At 38.3% G+C, this 19,883-nt stretch overlaps 1 protein-coding gene across 1 annotated transcript in view; it reads left to right on the top strand.

The window, feature by feature from the left end:
- The first annotated feature begins 208 nt into the window (after window positions 1-208).
- SLC9A3 (solute carrier family 9 member A3) overlaps window positions 209-19,883 on the top strand; it is a 49,795-nt gene continuing 30,120 nt past the window's right edge. Inside the window, exon 1 of the mRNA XM_066328821.1 lies at window positions 209-449. Coding sequence (XP_066184918.1) covers window positions 260-449 — 190 coding nt within the window. The 5' untranslated portion in view covers window positions 209-259. The remainder of the gene's footprint in view (window positions 450-19,883) is intronic.

Genomic DNA, 19,883 nt, shown 5'->3' with positions numbered 1-19,883 from the left:
CCCCAGCTCGAAGCATCTGCTGGTGCGCGGAGCCCCTGACCCGCCCTTTGCCACCCCACGCAAGGAGTCGCCTGGGGCGGCTGGTGCGGCTCGGGACAGGAGGGGACCGCGCCGCCCCCGGCCCCGCGCGCCCCTGTCCCGCGGTCCTCAGCCGTCGGGTGTGTCTCTGCGAAGGGACGAGGACCTCGGCCCCAAGGACCTCCGAAGAGGCGGGATCATCCCGGGAAGGGGAAGCAGGAATTTGTTGTGTGGCTTGAAGATGAGGCAGGTATCCGGAGTGGCGCTCCTCCTGGGGCTGATGGCTCTCCCAGCGGCGCTGGGACAGAGAAGCTCGGAAAGCCCTAAAAATAGCAACCAAACCTTTGCCATCGTCTCTTTCAAATGGGATCACGTCAAGGAGCCTTATGTCATTGTACTCTGGGTACTTGTGGCCAGCTTGGCCAAAATCGGTGAGTCTGGAGTTACATATTAATACATGTCTCTCCCTTTCCCTTCCCCCTTGCCCTTCTCCCACCCTACGTAAATGAAGAAAGCTTATCACAGGTCCGCTGATCGTTTTCAGGGGGTTTATTGTACTCTGTCCCGATTTCATGGTACTGCCCTAAACGGTGCTTAGCAGTGTGATTTTCACCAGCCTCGAGGGGTTGCCTAGTTCATTTTCACCGCCCACGACTGTGGCTCCTGCATCTGACTTGTAAACCCTTGCAATTCCTTGAGCCCTTGCATTCCTCTTGCTCCCAGGAAAACCTTTTTACGAAAGTGAAACGGAAATCGGGCCTTATTGTTTACGCAATATCTGTTCCACTTCATGATATGCTTTTTTCCTGATTATGATTGTTAGCAATATCAGCGGGTAACATCAAATATAAACACCACAAACTCCGCATATGAACCTAGCATTCTTGGCTTTGAAGTGCATTGCTGTATTAGTGAAAGACATAGCTTGTAGAGAAGGGTAATATGTATTATCAGACCATCTGATGTAGCTGAAAAAAATATAAGCTTTAGAGCACTCAGAATTTTCCTCAAGAAATTGGAATAAGTGAAAAGCAAGGATTTAACCTAACTTCAGTGTAGTTTAAATGAATTTATATGAATGCTCCAACTCTTGAATTCTGAAATTTGTGAGTTTTCCAAAAGCAATCTTGTATCAATAATGCAGTTTTCTGAACTAGAAAAGTCACTGTTTAATTGGAATGTATTTTACTTGATTATAGCTATTACTTTCAGACCTTTTGCCTTTGGACCTAAAAACTGAACTCCAGTTTGGCTGACACTGTATATGCCATTTTCATTTAAAATGAATCTATTGTATAATCAATCTCTTCTCAGAAGATCAGCTGAAAATCCTACTGAAGACTTTCCTGAACTTGTACTGCTATTACTAATTTAGTATACTGGAATCACATTCCATGGATTTTTCATGCCACAGGGAATGTAAGATATAAACAGGTATTTTAGGTATATTCTGTCTAGTACATAAGATAAGCATGGTAAGACTTGGATGGAAAACGCTGTCTCCAAACCAAAGAAAAGCATTTAAAAAATGAGTAGCATGTTATAAGTTGGGGTGATATTGTATACAATTTCCAGTAATATTTGCATCTTGGCTTTTACTTGATTAACCACAGCTATATAACTAAATACCTTTATCTGAACCTGTTTGACTACACTGTGCAAATAGACTGTCTTCAGACAGTTGCTGCATCACCTAGATTACATAAAAGACAATTATGTTTTAATTGACTTTTATTGATGAGTTATAGCAATTAGAAAGCTGGTGAAACCATACACAGAAAACAACTGACAACACTGAGTACCTATAAAATTCTGCTGAATAAAGTAACAAACAGGGTGTTTGTTTGAACCTTCTTTTTGAGATATTCTTCTAAGTAAATATAGTTACTAGGACCTTGTGCTGTACATGTGGCACAGTTGTACAATGTAATATTAGTGGTACACAACCATATCAGTTTGTGTCCAAAGCCACTGAACCCAAGAAAAGGACAGTTAGATTGTACTACATTTAAACTGCAATGGCCTGAATTGAGATTAGTTGAGATTAATATGAGCCATGAAGTCCTTGATATAAACTCTTGATAAAGCACAGTGTCAAGAGCTGAGTGATCCTGATTCTGTTTTGAAATTCTTTGTACTTCTTTCACAGCTGAACAGAACATGTCACTTATCAGTTGATTGTACCTATCATCACCTCCATCACTTTTCTTCCCCAAAGCTCTCAATCTTTGTTCTTTTTTCTCTTCACATTTGTATTTTTGATTCTATACTACTCTGGCTGTGGTTTCTGAAGAAGCAGTGGGTAAGTGCTGTCTCTGCTTTCCCCACCAGTCACAAATAACAGAAAAACACACAGAAAAGCAAGAATGTACACTCATTGTTCAACACCACCTTAATAAAAAAATCATGAAGGTGTTCATGTAAATCTGTGAGAAAGGGAACTGAAAAAAAAAGCTTTTCAACCTTCTGTCTGCCTTGGTGTGTCAAGGGTTCTGGAAATTAGGTCAGAAATCTATGAGAAGATTTTGAATTGCAGAAGTCCTGTGCTGGATCAGAGAAGGTTTACATATTCAAAAAGCAGACAGAAAAGAATGAAGAAAGAAAATATAGAACATCTGCCCTTGGGTTTCTTTACTGAAACCCACTCCACTACAACTGAAATAGGTCAGTTGTAGTGGAGTGAAAGTGCTGGTTTTGTTCTGGGTATTTCAGCAGGGGAGGAGTTGTTCTTACACATGCAAGCTCACTTCTCTATGGCTGCAGGGACTGGGAGTCATTTTACTGATGGATGATGGACAATTGGGTCAGCAGAAAGTGTTCTAGGAATTGCACTTGATATATGGAGATAAAGGTGTATGAGAATACTTGGCTTTTTCTTGAATTAGAATAGTGTTAGTGGTTTTGTGTTTATTTGGGTTTTTTGTTGTTTTGGGGAGTGTTTTTAGATTTATTTAGTTTCACTTGTGTGGAAGTTTGGTTTTTTGTGAAAAACAAGTTTCAGTTCATGTTATATGATGGGGAAGAATTTTTTTATTAGGAAATTTTTACAGATTTCATGGGACTTGATGTTCATGTTGTGTATAAGGTATTCTGCAACACAAACTATTGTATGTTAAATCTCGTAAGTACTCCAAATACAGGAAGAAGTACCTAGTGTTTTGGACTTTTGGAGAAGGGAACTGCTCTTAGTTTTAGTTTAGTCTAGTTATTGGTTAACTCTAAATATTGCTACAAATGAAACTGTGGAAAAGAATCTTCATTAACGACTTTTGTGCATTATAGAAAATAAAAAAAATTGTGCTTTCCATGAAACTTCTGATGCATCTTGGTCTACTGTTTTACATATTCTAATTGATTTTATTTGACCCTCTTCATTTGAAATATTCCCACTTGTCATTCTTCCACTTCAAGTGGAACACTCTTAAGGTTCACAGTGTTCTACTTTGGCTAATGATCTTTATTTCTTCTTTTGATAGGCTGTGTTATCACTACAGAGGAATATCCTTGTGGGATAGGGCCAATAAACTAGTTACATTTGTAAATCTAAGCCAGAAAATCATCTTAAAATCATCTTATCTATCTATCTATCTATCTTATCTAAGAAGGTACATGAGGTACAGCTGGGGACCCTCATAGTGGACTTCATGTGTCCACTTCCTGGTGTCTCAGTGCTCCAGATGAAATAAGCAATACCACTGAAAAAGAATAACCTTCAAATGCATACATGTGTGCATTTATAGCTACAGACAGTACAGACATTTCCTTGCTGTAGCCCTGCAGGTAAAGGATGTACCATTTCTAAACAACATGATCACACAATATAGTTCTGGTTTAAGATGAAAGACATTTGTGTGCTGACCAGACTCTCATGTTCTTTTTAAGTTCACTTGGCCAGGTGCTCTCCTTCTTCTATATATGTCTGTCATGGATAACATCCTGAAAATAATCTTTGAATAAATAGATGCATAGAAGACACAAACAATACTTTGGCAGGAAAGTCTCTACAGAAAGAGGTAGAAACTGGTGGAAAATCAGAAAACTTTGGAAACACGTAGAATCAGGAAAGGAATAATGAGCTCAGAAGCTAAAAATGGCTAAGAGAAGAAAATTTTTAATACTGAACATTGTATGCAATTTTTTGAGGGTATTTCTCAGCCATGTCAATGCAAAAAAAGAAGAAAAAAGTATGCTTTCTACTTGGGCGATACCTAGTACATGCTTCTATACTTGTTAAAAATCCTAGGAAATAAAGAGAGATTGTATTTGTATCTTCAATAGAGGTTATGTTGGGGAAATTGTGAAATTTCTTCTTTCAATTTAAATCCTTTTCTGTACAATAATATTTTTTCAACATTTTTACAGAAGAATAGGTAACTGTCCCAAAGTAAAAAAAAAGGCCCTACAAAGCAGCCTTTCTATCTGTCTGGCCCCCTGGATTTGCTCAGTGTGTGCAGATAAGCAAGTGGAAGAAATGGTGGGAGAGTGAGTGACTGTGAACAAGAAGAAGGAAGGGTACACAGCCTTTTCATAATCTGAATCGAACCTCTTGCCAACTGTTTTTGTTGGTATAGGTTATGCTGAATCTAAGAATGTCACGAAAGCTTTTTTTAATTTATGTGTAGTTGCACACAAATTCTAAAGGCTTTTATATAAGAAATTAAAAAGTGGGAGTGAAATTTGAATCCAGGGCAAGCTGGTAAATCTGTCTTCAGGAACGCCACAATGCTTTGGAGGAGGGGGAAGAAATGATTCAATATCACTGAACAAATACTTAGGAGAAGGCTGGTGAAGATACTGTGTCAGATGGCCTTGTTGAGTCCATCAGCTCTTGAGACCCCAGGACGACGTGATCTGCAAAGAACAATTCACCTCTAAGCTTAGAGATATGGGTCCCCACAAACAATCTCGTTTCTGCATGCCTGGGCTCCTTCACATTGTCTCAAACTACCCTGAGAAAGGAGCTCTTTATGGAGTATTTTGTTAACACAAACAATTGCTGTGGAGAATTTTAAGCATGTTAGGGATGGGCTAGGGAAGGAACTGAAATGCAGGTCTAACCGCCCATCTAATTTAGACTCCTAGGGCAATATTTTCTTTGAAGAAATCAATAACCCTCCCTCCAAAGCAAACTGTCAAAACAAAAGCCCATTTGACTCCAAAGTTTCTCCTCCTGGCACGGTAGCTACTGAAAAGCGTCAGTTACATGGAGAAGGTGATTTAGGGTATTGTTTTAATAAAATAAAAAATGTGAGACTAGCTCTTCTGCTGGCAGTTCTTCAGTAAATGACATCGTTACGAAGAAATGTTGAAGGGTGCTTAGCAGAACTTTACAGGGTGTATTTAACTAAAAATGGAGTCAGAGATTCAAAGGTGACGATATCACCAGATCCTGCAAAATTTAAACTACCAGCCTCCTCATGATTGTAGATCTTGTTAAAAGCTGCTTATCAGCAAGTGATAATATGGAAAAAGTCTTTACATTGTGACTTAAGAAGTCTGGATTTGGCTATCTTCCCCATATACTGACAAAGATAAGAAGGGGAAAATGCTTCTTTTACCTTTATTGTGAAGTGAGTAGAAGCTGAAACAGGTTAGCATACTTAGAGCAGAGTTATATGCATTTCCCCCCTGGATATGCTCAGAAGCACTATAAAATTGTGCTGGCAACTGTTACATATCTGCGGTGTCTTCTTTTTTGTAAGATGCTGTATTTCTTTTTGCAAAGCGCTGTTTAGAATGCCTGTGAGATGGCAACGTTAAGTACTGTAAAATCTCTATCTTTTAAATAATTACCTTTTGTATCTTACATTTTATGACTTTTAGGTACCTGAAAAGAATATTTTCAAAACAGAATAATAGCTTTGCATTTCCAGTGGTAGGAACAACTGTGTGAGCCATATTTTTATTAATTTATCATCTGTGACTGCCTATTCCCACATTTTATTTCCATTTTACCCTTGTGCCTTACTCATCCTTTTCCTGTACTTCCTGTCTCCCTGTAACACATATCTAGCTTCTTCCCCCTCCCCCTCCATGTCTTGAAAGTCTCAAGTCTTAATTATTTAGAGCAGGGAAGAAGATATCAGGATAGTATAATTTGACAAGATTCAGATTACATTCCCTGGTGAATAGCAAATGTATAATGGCAATTTGTGTGAATTACATAAGAAAACAATGGCATTTTGAGAATGGCCCTGAATTGAATACAGTTCAGGCATGCATAGCTAAGGAAGGATCTTTGCCATCAATTACTTTCAGGCACCTGTGTGCAAAATGCTCAGCGTTCTCTGCAGAACAATGGAATCCTTCTTATACTGTAGTTTTAGGATTGTTGAAACTATTGATTTACTGTCTTCAGAGCTCAAGCCACTTATTAGCAAGAGTGATCTAAACCCCCGAAGTGACTGTAAATCTCTCACGTGGTAATGCAGCAGATCACAGCCCCACAAGAAATAAGAGCAAGCAGCAAACCCTTCCAAGTGTACAGAGGTTCTTCAAGTGAAAGGCTCTGAGGTCCCCCTTTGTTTTTGTGGACCTTTGTGTGTTAGATATACTTAGCAGGGAAGCTGGTACTGAAAATCCTGAATTATTTGTTTGACATGTACAACCAGAAGTCTGTCAAAAATCAGTAGTTTTACCACAAGTCTGCTTTAAGAAATATTTGGAATCTAACAAGAAGAGTTCTTTCCCTGCTATTTACCAGAGTTTTAATTGCTCTGAATTGAAGGGATAGTGGATTACTTCTTCTGTGTCTTTCATATGGCTCACTCTATTCCAAGATGAAATGTTGAGTCCAAAGTTATAGAAGAATATTTCTTATCTGAGTATTCTTTTTTTCTTTCAGGAAAATGTCTCTGATTTTTCTCTTCTCTCTACAGCAATGCAGTTAAACTACTGGCCTGAAGAACTAGAGTCTTTAATTGTTATTCAGTTTGTTGACAAGTGGCAACCATTTAAAACTAGAGACCATTTAAGCAGTCTTGGTAAACCACAGAGCATGGTGGATTGGCTGTGTTGCAATATATTGTTTCTTTTTGTAAAGCAATTTGCAGAGTATTTACCCCTGTGGAAGGAGTGACTTGATACCCAGTTGGCTGCTATGTAAAGCACTGTAAAGTCATAAATACTGAAACTACAGGCTGACAAGGAAGAGCTGACCAAGATGGAATGCAAGACATCAAGTGGAAACACTTTTAATTAAGGCACGAATATTTAATGTTCTTTCATGGAAGAAGAAAACTGGAAGGTATTCTGAAAGGCCTGCAAAATAACAGGAGTATTAAGTAGTTGGATCTGGAGAGTCTTCCCTTTCCATTAGCTGAAAATAGAAGCAGTAATTCTGGATTCACTAAAACATGCCTAGGAGAGAAGTTCTGCTTTTATCTATTGAAAGAAAAAATGCCTTGGTGTTGTCAAAGCCAGATGTTAAAATACCAGTAGTCATACACCACGGAAGAAAATCTCTCTGTAGATTGTTGACTGATTTTTAAAAACATCTGGTTATGATTCTTTCTGTTTCAATTACAGTTTTTTAAAAATGGGGGAAAAGTTTAAACTAGAAGCTTTATGGATTCATCTAGTTTCATAAGTTGAGCTTTAATGAAAATATTAAATATTCAGAAACCAGTAAAAAGTCTTGAGAGAGTGAGATTTCACAATGAAAATCCCCCAGGTGAGAACAGATTGTAAACTGGAGAGGCTGCTAGCTCCATTATTAAAATTAATTTTGTTACATTGGTTTGATGATATAATAATATTCCAGGGACTAGGTGATACCAGTTAGTGTAAGATGGCTTTATGTTAATGTTAATATTGATACAACTAATAGTTGTACTGGAGGTAGAGTTTTTATGTGATCATACATAAAACTAAATATAGGTATAGTATAGAGACACTAAAATTCTACTCCAGTGAAATACCAAAACTGATGAATATCTAGGTGTAGATTTTCAGACCTTGGCAGCTTAGATATATGCTTAGGAAATTCAGTTAATAAATGCTACTTAGTGGTTTAAGGGGTAAAAACTTTGATTCAGAATGACTGTGAAGCAGTCTTCGAATGTTTGCTCTTCTATCTATGCACAGTCTGGAGTTTAAAGAGCTCTAAGATCTGGTTTGAATTAAATATCTAGATTTTCCACTGAAATAGTTCTGGCCCTAAGGTATTCCATCCTGTTTAGTTTTGGGAATAAATTCGGGACAGCAGTGAACTAGGGAAAACAGCTGGATACTGGGTCTCCTATAGGGTTCACAGAATCCTAAAGTAACAGTAGCACAGGCTTGTTGAGGCTGGAAGGTGCAACATCTGGTCCTATGCTACAGCTTGCCCAGGGGGGCCTACAGCTCATTGCCCATGACTATGTCCAGACGACTTTTGATTGTTTTCGAGGGTGGATACTCCACAACCCTTCTGAGCACCCTGTGCCAGTGTTTTGGCCAACCGCACACCTCTGCCCAGCTGCTCTCCAGCCGGGTGCCCCCCTGCATATACTGGTGTGGGGGACTGTTCTTCATGAGCTGCAGGACTCTGCACTTTGCCAAACTTTACAAGGCTCTTGTCAGCTCATTTCTTCAGCTTGTCCCTGAAGGTCCCTCTGGATAGCAGTCTGACCCTCTGGCCTATCAGCCACTCCTCCCAAACTTGTGTCGTCGGCCAAATTGTTGAGGGTACTCTCTGCTGCATCATTCAGATAATTAATGAAGATGTTAAACAGGACTGGACTCAGTACAGACCTCCGAGGGTTCACCTCTGGTTACCAGCCTCCAAGTGTACTTTGCCGCACTGATCACCACCCTCAAGGTCTGTCCATTCATCCAGTTTTCAATCCACTCCATTGTCTGCCCATCCAGCTCCTGCAGCAACAGCCTGAGGCTATTCTGGGAGGCAGCGTCAAAAGCCTTATTGATGGCTCATTAGAAAATCGTCAGACAGTGATCTCCCCTCATCTTCTAGGTGCATCATTTCATTGTTAGCAAGTTAGTCAAGCACTTTCATGTAGTGAACTATGCTGACTCCTGAGAAATTTCTTGTCCTTCATATGTCAGTATACAGAATTTGTTGCTCTATCAGTTAGATCTGCAGAACCTTGGATTAGCAGTGGTCATACATGGATGGACCTTTATCTACATTTTACCTGGTCAAAGAAAGCAATACTTCTGTATGCAGCTGGTACACTTTGGTTGGCTTTAGTACAAAATTGCACACTATAGAGGAGAGAAGAATACAAGGTGGACATATAGTGGCCACAAGGGTAACGCCATCATGAGTTACATAAAAGACAAAGTACCAGCATAAAATATATCTCTCCTAAGCTAGGTGCTCTCTGATCAGAGTGGCTTTACCTTTCTCCTATTAATGGCTTTCACTCATATGTCACTCACTCTTCTGCCTTCTCTTACCTGATACAGTGTGAGTTTCATCTCTTATTTTAGCCAAAGCTTTCTCCAGGATAAACTGATATTCTAATGAATAGTATTACTTGATGGGAACGTGCCCTGAGATCTGTTAACTGGTAGTACCAAGCTCAAGCAGCAGCTAAATGAGTCAGCAGGAAGATGTGTAAACTCTGAGGTGATGTTTGTAGTGTACCCTATTTCCTACAAATCTCTCTCCTGTGCACGAGCTGTATGCCGGGAAAGCAGACCTCTGTGGTTCTCCTCTGTACTATGCAGCTATTACTTCTGTGTCTTCCACTTACAACACTGGCACTTTGCAACCATTTTTAATGGGCTTTTCTCAGGAAGACTGCTTTTGTCCTTCTAAAAAGCAACCCCAGAGTTATGACCGTAATGGTCTTCTATTCCTTCCCAAAATGATACTCATTTGGCTAACTTCATTTCACTTCACAAAAGACTATGAAAACTCTTACTCCAGATAGGAGGACATTTCAACTATTGAACAGACATTTTGTCAGGAAACATTATTGAATTGTAGATAAAAGATATTTTGAACTCAGTTACTTGCTCAGTTCAGCAGCTGTGGATGATTATTAGTGGAGGATAGTGTATTTTTTTTCTAAGTAGAACTACTGCTGAAACGCTGTGTTTATTCTCATGTTTCTCCACTCTTTCACTTGCTACCATAGAAGCCATGTAGAAAAGTGATCACAAATAACTTTATAGGCAAAGAACTAATTGAAATTGCGTTGCACAGTCTTTCTGGTGTAATGAGCTGAGAAAGACATCTAGATCTAAAAAATGAACTCTTTTGAACTGATCAGTAATGAAAAAAGTACAATAAAATGTATGAGAAGAAGGGCAGGATGGAAGCTACATGTGCTGCTATGTAAGCATAAAAGAATTTGAATTAGATTGAGAAAGAACAAGAAAAAGAGCAGAAAGAATCTCCATATTTATTATATTCAGAGCCTAACAAACATATAAATGCATTAATAATACATATTAATAATAATTATTTTCTGAAATTCTCTTGCTTTGTTATCACAAAGATAGGCATTGGACTGTCATTGAAGGCCTTCTGTTAAAATATCTTCTATTCCTTGAAAGGATTTTGTCATAAAATACTGCCTGACAGATTCTATCAAGATGTTTGTTAATCATAAAATCTTATCATGAGTTAGCAATGTAAAAGTTTTGGGACTTTGCCCTGTAGAGCTTTGAGAAGATTGCTTTTGCTCTTGGGCAATCTGTCCTTAGGAGGACTCATCCAGTAGTTCTCCATGTTATCCTGTGGAGTACAGTGTATCTGCTGTCAAGGCAGCATTTCTTAGACAAGATGAATAGGCAGCATCAATTTTTCAGCTCAGTGTCATGCTAAGTATTCCTTCGAATGAGGGAGCCCCCTTCTACAGGCTTCCAGAGATGCTATAAATCTTCTGGGCTATTTGAAATTGGATCTGCCAATTGGTTCATGGAGAAAAGTCTTGTGATTCAAGGCAAGAATAAAAGATAGGTTAGTTGCTCACTCAGGCCAGATATCTAAGTGGTTGTGTAGCATCTATAACAGAGACTGAAACTTGTACCAGTGAAAACTTACATTGCTTATGCAGTACAAGTGTCTGGAAAGGGAAGGCTGGTTTTGTTACTTTCTCCTTGACAAAATTTAGGAAAAAAGTCAACATTCCTCCAAAATTTTTGTTAGAAATAAAGAACATAGCGAGTTCAGAAACTTCAATTTATTTTTTTCAGTGTGATAGATGTGGCACTGAAGTCAGTGAAAAATAAAATTTTGTAATTCACCCTCCTCTTCCCCTGCTCCAGTTAATTTGATCAATTTTCAGACATTCTCTGATCTGAGGGTGAGGTTATTACAATTTACATGAGCTTCAAAAAAAAAAAGACTGTCATATTTACCATGGACTTAAGGAGAGCAGCAATTATTTAGTACATAATACATTAATCTTATTTGAACTTTATGGTCCTTAACCTTTCAGTAAATGGAAGAACATCTTGTTTTCATGTCTTCAATACTTGTACTGAAGAAAATGGTAATTAAGGGAAAAGCTAAATTTTTTTGAACCAAAATGATTACTTTCAAGCACTTAAAGCATCTTAATTGTTCAGACTTTCTTGAGGAATACAGCACAGTTGACCTTACTAAAAACCATAATTCTTAAGGCATGCTCACTTGAATAATGCTGTTTGGTGTTTGAAAGTATGAGGATGTAAAAACAGCAGGAGGAAGTATGAAGTTTCCTACTGTTTATTGTGATTTATGAGTAAAGATTAAAAGCAGTCCAAGATAAACCTGCCACTGCAAGTGGAAATTCAGCCTGTGTGCGGGTACTGAAGTGCTTGTGTCAGGAAAGACCTATGCAAATGTAAGGAACTATGGTCTTACATTTTCGTCTTGCTGCCTGGTATAGCATATGTTGTCTGTTGCATTTTGGAGGACCCCAATGTGTTGAAAGTCAGTAGAATCTGGTTGATATGCCCTCATGTGATAAATGCTTTCTGATTATAGGGAGGTGAAGAAATACTACAGCCAATGGTAGGGTTTCTGCTGTAGTGCCTAAAATGAAATCTTGGATCCAGCCAGGACAGGGTTAATTTTTCCAGTAGCCAGGAGGGGCATGGCTAGGAGGTGATTCTATACCGCTCAAGTTATTTTCTAGGGAGGCTGGGAGGGTTCCCCGTCTGGGTTGGGTTGTGAGGCAGAGGGGGTCAGGGTATTGCTTGGGGCATTTCTGTGAGGGGTGGTCAGTGACTGTGAATCAGTCATCTTTTTTCTTGTGCTGCCAGCAAACACTGGCATTGCTCCTTCTTCTTTTTTTTTTTTTTTTTTTTTTTTTTTTTTTTTTTTTTTTTTTTTTTTTTTTTTTTTTTTTTTTTTTTTTGTTACTTCCTGGGCTGCATCAAAAGCAGCATGGGCAGCAGGTCAAAGTGGGGATTCTCCTCCTGCTCTGTCCAGCTCTGGGGGTCCTCAGCACAGAAGGAAAGAGACCTGTTGGAGCAGGTCCAGAGGAAGCCACCCAGATGACCAGAAGGTTGGAGCACCTCTCCTATTAAGACAAGCTGAGAACATTCAGGTTGTGTGGTTGGAGAAGAGAAGGCTCTGGGGAGACCTCACTGTCTTTCAGTACTTTAAGCGTGCCTACAACACAGACTGGGAAAGACTTTTTAGCAGGGCCTGGCATTAGGACTAATGGTTGTTAGCTAAAAGATTCAGGCTACATAGAAGGAAGAAATTTTTTATGAAGAAGGTGGTGAAACACTGGAGCAGGTTACCCCAAGAGGCGACAGATGCCTAGTTTCTGGAAATACTCAAAGCCAGGTTGGACAGGTCTTTAAGCAGCCTGGTCTAGGTGAAGTTGTCCCTGCTCATTGCAGGGGGTTGAAGTAAAGGACCTTCAAAGGTCTTCAAACCCTAACTACTTTGGGATTCAATGAAGTTTAATTCTTATATATGTGGTAATAAAACAGAAAAAGAGGCACTACTGTGGATCATTTAGTAATATTTGATTCATACTGAATTCTCACTGCTCCCAAAATATAATTTCTGCACAGTTATTTTTAGGAATATATGCAAAATCTTTTTGCCCTGTTGGAAGAGATCTGACTATATTAAGCACATTTTTGTACAAAGAAAGAATCCTATGTTGATATGCTATTGTACTATATATGATACAATAGAATCATGCTTAGTCTATGTATGTGGCATTCTGGGATGTTTTTTACTTAGGAAAGGATTTGTGTCTGGTTTCTACCTTTCATTTTTCTTGAAATAAACAGTCGTCTTAAGTGCCCAAAATGTTTGAGTTGTGAGCTAGGCTTCAGATACAGGTTTAACCAGGTGTTTTGTTCCCTTCCTTTTTATTTCTCCACTGGAAAATAATGTTAAACTAATCTCCCTGTGAACTTGTTTTTGCACATTATTCTTTCTCACTTTGCTTGTGCATGCACTACAAAACACAAATGCATAACTGAAAAAAAAGCTGTCTTACCACCTTCTTACTGCATTTCAAACATCAAATCAAATGTACAAATAGTACATTTTCCATGTACTACATTTTGTAAGTAAACTACGTTTCTTCCTGCTGCTACCATCGTGTACATCACCTCTCAAATGATATAATGAAGGTATTAGATTTAACGTGTTACTTAAGTGGAGACGCTGGAAGGACAAAAATCAAAAGTCATGCTAAAGCACACTGAATAACAGCAGTATCTCAGAGCCATTTGCAGGAAAAAATCAGAGTGATATAAATTAAAATGCACCTTGCTCTTAAGACTAAGGGAAAATAAATCACATATCTGGATTTCTGAGCAAATTTACTTTCTTATGGGCAGGAATGAGTGCATTCAGTAACAAAGCATGTCACATCTTCTGTTTTTTGTTGCCTAACCCAGAAACTCACAGGCTTGATTGGTGAAAATGGTGTTTTCTTAATAGACAGAGTACTGTGTAACTACTGTAGCATGAGAATTGTTGCCTCTTTCTTTCCCACATATCACCTTGCTCAGTTCTTTACCATATTCTTTCTGACTATCACTACTAATGTTAAAAGAGCTATTCTATCATGAAGTAAATTCCATAATGCATTCTCCAAAATAGCATATGGAGAAACAGATAAGTGAGAAGTTATGTCTAGAGCATTCCCATAGACAAATTTTTTTACTTGCTTCTCCATTTTATGACAAAGCTCTGGGATCATTCACTGAGATTCTTCCACAGACCTATAAAATTAGAGAATTATGGAATCATAGTTTGGGTTGGAAGGGACCTTAAAGATCATCTTGTTCCAATTCTGCTGCATGGGCAAACACATCTTCCGCTAGACCAGGTTACCCACAGCCCCATCCAGCCTGGTCTTTAACACCTCTAGGGATTGGGAGTCCACAACCTCTCTGGAAACCTGTTCCAATGCCTCACCATCCTCATAGCAAAGAAATTTCTTCCTAGTATCTATTCTCCCTCAGCTTAAGGACATTCTCCCTATTGGTTTTTCACTATGTGTCCATTGGAAAAGTTCCTCTCCAGCCTTCTTGCATCCTCCCTTAGGTACTGGATGAAGTCTCCCTGAAGCCTTCTCTTCTTCAGGCTGAACACTCCAACTCTCACATTCTGTCTTCATAGCAGAGGTTCTCCAGCCCCATGATCAACTTACTTGCCTCCTTTGGACCTGTTCCAACAGTTCCATGCATTTCCTCTGCTGGGGCCCTCAGACCTGGATGCAGAACTCCAGGTGACGTCTCACCAGAGCAGAGTGGAGGGGCAGAATGTCCTCCCTTGCCCTGCTGCCCACGCTGCTTTGGATGCAACCTGGGATTCAAGTGGATTTCTAGGCTGTGAGCACATACTGCTGAATTGTGTTGAGCTTGAGAAGAAGAGACTTTATCTGTTGCCATTTTGGACACGTTATGTCAATAGGGAGTGTTTCTCTTAAAAGTAGTTCTAACATTTTGCTTAAAAATCTCACCTAGAAAATCTGGGATGACCAAATTTCTAGCACATATAAACAATATATTTGAGTTCCTGAAATTATGATGTAGTCTACCATGAAACTCTTGTCAAGCTGCTGGAGACTCTCTCCTCCAACATATGACTGGCAAAATTTTGAAGCTTTTCAGAGGGTGCAGTAGTATTTACTTTCAATGGAAGCCTGGCATATTTTTGTTAATCCTCTCATCAGTGTTAAGCAAGAGCTACCTGATATATATGTGTTTGTTTCGTTGGGAGATTTTTTTGTCTGTGGGCATTGCTAGTGAATTTGAATACCCTAATGCTTATTTAATTTATTGCTGTAATCAGGAATACTTCCATTGTAATTCCATGCTATTCCACCTGTATTAATTAAAATCTTACTGGGGTGGAATGTAAGTGGCAGGAAGCAAGCCAGTCTGCCAGTGCTCAAAAAAAAGTACTTTCCTACCCCATGACTTGGAGCAGCCTTCATAGCTATTTGCTCTAGCCCTTAGGGTTTAATTATGTCCCTCATGCCCTTCTTAGCAGCAACAATTCTTACTATGCCTTGCTGGAAGTGGTACAGGGGAAGAAGAGAAAGTCCTGACCATATAGGGATGTTTTCAGAGTTTCAGGCTACTGTTGGTATTCCTTAAATTATTTCTTCCTCATCTTCTTTTTCTTCATGTACAGTAGACCTCAGCCAGGGAGAACTGGTTATGTTTTTTTGTCAGGCATTGGTAATTCCTTACACAATTTATCATACAACAGAACTGCTTCCACATATTACTGGTAACCCATTTCCATGGAGTTTTTTATCTGTATGAGCAGATGCCAGAACATTCCCATGAGGATGTCTTAGTTTCAATTAATTTATCATATTAAAATGGAAGTTAAAAGGAAAGAAAAATCTAAAATTCATAGCTGAAACTCAGTTCTTGGCATTTCTTTATTTAACCCATGTTACTGAAAAGTACTTTGGTATTTTAAAAATAATAAAAAATGCTTTCACTGTTAAAAACTTTCAGTGAATCTTTGAAAACAAATTCAAAGCTGGAACAGTTGCAACATATTGCAACTTAATTTTAATACCTTTACATAGCAAGTGAAGCAGTTTTATGATTCTTTTACTGTCCTGTTTTATATCCTCTACTATACTTCAAGGTGTTTCTAATGTGTACTTTGCTCTCATTTTGAAATATTATTTTTGACTGTTCCCATTTTTCTTTCCGTGCCATTCACTTCCATGAGGGCCAAATGCTACCACACTTACACTGTGGTGGGACTGCTCCTTCAAAAAAGAACTATTTGGCATAATTATGATAAACTCTGCCTGACTGTTTAAACTTCATTGTGTTCTAAGTGCTTATAGAGGAAATAGTTGCTTACTCACATACTTCTTTAAATTTGACTTGAGGCTATCTTATTATGTTATGACCTATCAGTTGGGAACCTTGACCCGTATGTTGGTTACATTTTTAATTGCTAACATATTTTGTTAATTGTTCACCTACAGAGAACAGCTACCTAAAATCTCCTCCTTAATGAGCTCATTACAATGCTGTACACTTTCTAAATGGTGACCATTATACATGTGACAAATAAGGAAAGCTTTCTTGAGCTGGATTAAACCAAACTCAAACCAGTTCTTCCATTTCAAGGACTTTTGTGCCTTGCTTAGGAAAAATATGCCCAAGATTAAGTATAAATATTAGTAGGCATGCTCATGTAGTATATTTTAAGGCAGCCTCAAGATCCAATATCAAAAGTGGCCATTATCTCTTGTTGTACAATGCATGTATATTACATCTCTGAGTTTCAGATATAAGATAGCTCCAAGTTTTTTTTCAATAAATCTCTCGTTTTTTTCTAGATTGGGAAAAAACTTAAGGTAATGATTAATAAAATAATTTAATGTTTGTCTAAGGATAGGAGAAATTATTGATAGGAGAAATCCTTAAAATATATTTTCTTAAGAGATTTTTGTCCATTGTATATAAACAGTTCAGAATGGCAACATCAATTCACAACATTTGTTTTGTTGTTGCAAGGTCCACAGAACACAATCCAAAGGACTGTCAGTCCCCTGAGCAGGAAAAAAAAGAACTGAACACACTTTGTTGATAACGATTAGAAAGGCAAATATAGATAATAATGATCAGCTTCAGCTCTGATGAGTCTGCCCAAACACTTCCGGGACAGACTAGAAATGCAGTTCCCTAATGCTTTGAATCCTTGCTTCAACTGAACCACTCTTAGAACACAATGGAAGATTTTTTCCTTTGATTTAAGCCTAAATTCATCTGCAAATAAGACAAGGTAAAATAGTTTCTGCATGAGAAAGAAAATATGAGATAAAATATGAAACTAGTAGGGGATTATTTTTCAGCCACAGGAAGTCACTAGAGTTTAGTTTTTTGACTGGTGTTATGCAGGGCTTTGGCTTTGATCTTTTTTTGATTTATCACTGCACAAAGTGGTGGGCCTTCCTACTGAAGGTTTCTGATGCCACATTTCTGCAGGCATTATCAGTATTCATGTAGATCTGGGTATTGTACAAGGAAAAATATATAATCTCGAGTACTACAGGGAGGGATGTAATACAGTAATAGCAAAGACAGTTTCACTCAGAGGCCATGACAGGAATTGACACAAGAATGGGAAGGAAAAGAGAGGTACACCTGTGCAAAGTGGATACAGGGTGACTGTGAGTCACCAGTGTGATAAAGAATCCAGGATGTAGCTGAACTATAGATTGTGATAGGAAATTATTAATGCTGTTGGACCCACTTCTACTATGACTCATGCAGAATGCAGTTTATATTTCTGATGGCTCTGAATCCACAAAGGTGAACTCAGATTGAAGCAGAGCTGAAGACTGAAAAGAAGTATTTTACTTAAAAAAATACAGAGACAAGCAACAGAAGGACAATATGTTTTTCTCTCTGCTTATATAATAAGAAATGAAGGAATTAATATTAGGGCAAACCAGCTATTTAAGAAAATTGATATCACTCCCACAAAGGAAAAGGGACCTAAAATAGCTGTGAACAAGTTCAGGCTAGAAATCCGAATGAAGTCTCTAACTGTGATGAGAGCTGGTGGTGTACCTTCACATAGACTTAGCTGGAGCAATAATACTCTGAAATGAGGATCATTAAATATGATGGCGTGATAATGAGGGTCTGGATAAACAGCTAAATAGTACTTCTAGTACTTATGGTTCTTGATGAGAATTCCCAGATATCCTTAGCAGGCTACATAAGCAGCTGTAATTCGTTGAAAGGTGTGCCTATGGCTCTCCAGGCAAAAAAATGCTGTACTTGCTAAAGCAGGAAACTCAGGAAGTCAAGTTGTGAAAGACATCTTAACAGAGATCCAGTACAACTGAGGTCAATGCACTGAAGGATGCAAAACTGGTGCATTTGCGAAAGTAACAAAAAATTACAAGAAGAGAGCAGAAAATGAAAGGCCTGAGAGTATAAAGAAATCAAGTATGGCATGTGCAGGAAGTTTATCAGGGAACTAGTAGGTGGACATTACTGTTGAGAAGTAAAGGGAGCCATAATAAAAGATAAGAGAATTATAAACAAGTTAAAGTTCATTAAGCAGGAAATTGTATCAAAACCCTTCTCTTAGTAAAGAGTGGAGAAAGAAGAGATTAGATTTATCAGCAAAACTTCTGGAGAAATTTGAGATTAAAATGGTAGAGGTATAAATAAATTTGCCCAATAAACAAAAAGTAACTGTAACATTGAAGAGAACTACTTATGAACACTCACCCCCCCACCTCCCATGATTAAAAAGGGAAACACTAATAGTCACTATTGTTAACAATTTTCTAAACCATTACAATGGGGAAATTTGCTGTCCATTTTATAAGAAAAATTCACTGCTGGTCTGGACTAGGTGATGTGCAGATTGGGACTGATATACACTGTCCTCAGTGTTGTGAGAGGACCACAGCACACACCAGACAAAGCCAATTAAACTCAGTGATTATAAGTAAATCACTTGGTAAACCAAGAGTGAAAAGTAATTTTAAAACAGTGACTGCTCAGCTGCTTTTTTGATGTCAGGGCTCCTACTTATCAGTTTAATAGGAAACTATCTCCAAACAATCCAATCTAATCTAATCTAATCTAATCTAATCTCTTAAAAGAGTTTGCAGATTAAGAGTTTGCAAACAAGAAGAGGAAAAATAATAGAAAACACATAATTGTCTCTGTTCCAGCATCTACACAGTTCTTACACCATGAATGCTTCAATCTCTTGCAGGGGCTTGTGTAGACCAAATGCATTTCTTTCTTGGTATGGCAAGATCCAGCTGATTAGCCAGCTGTGACCTGCTACATGGCTGCAGCTAAAGTGTGGGGCTATGGAGCAAGAGAGTGTCCAGGGATCCATGCCTTTTAGGGACAGGGGAAGCAAAATGATCCTGTCTTGAAAATGCATGCTCTGTATTATATTTTAGAGGATTTGGGCATGTCTTAGTCAGGTAGATCAAGATAATGGCAATGGATCAGGGCTTTCAAGAGTCATTTGAACTACATTACTTACCAGCTACAGTTGATAAAATTTAGGTCACAAACTGATATTTGACTATACTTTGAGCTATTATACAGGTAAGATAAAGCAGGTTTTTTTCCAGATATGCTATAAGAATGTTTTTGTGTGTGTGTGTGTGCATGTGTTACACAATAACATCTATCTGCAGAAGGCACCACTGGAAAATTTCCAAAAAGGGTAGAACTAAACAGGTTTTAAATTGCATTCCTTTATAATGCCAAGGAGAACGTGAACAGGTAGATAAGGTAAGATACAAAAATTTCATGCTTGCTCGTCAGTATCCAACTACTGGAAGATGTTTAGAGGAAAGATTCTCCCTTTGAACAGAATATTCTTCTGTGTAATTTAATATGCCTTCTCTTAAGAAGTTTCTTTGTTGTACTATTAAAAAAAAATTGATTGTATGCTGCCTTGGAGATACTGTTATTTGCAT

The sequence above is a fragment of the Sylvia atricapilla genome, chromosome 1 (genome assembly GCF_009819655.1).
Source record: "Sylvia atricapilla isolate bSylAtr1 chromosome 1, bSylAtr1.pri, whole genome shotgun sequence".
NCBI lineage: Eukaryota > Metazoa > Chordata > Aves > Passeriformes > Sylviidae > Sylvia > Sylvia atricapilla.
The sequence above is the reverse complement of the archived record's forward strand: the minus strand, read 5'-3'. Positions and strand labels throughout refer to the sequence as shown.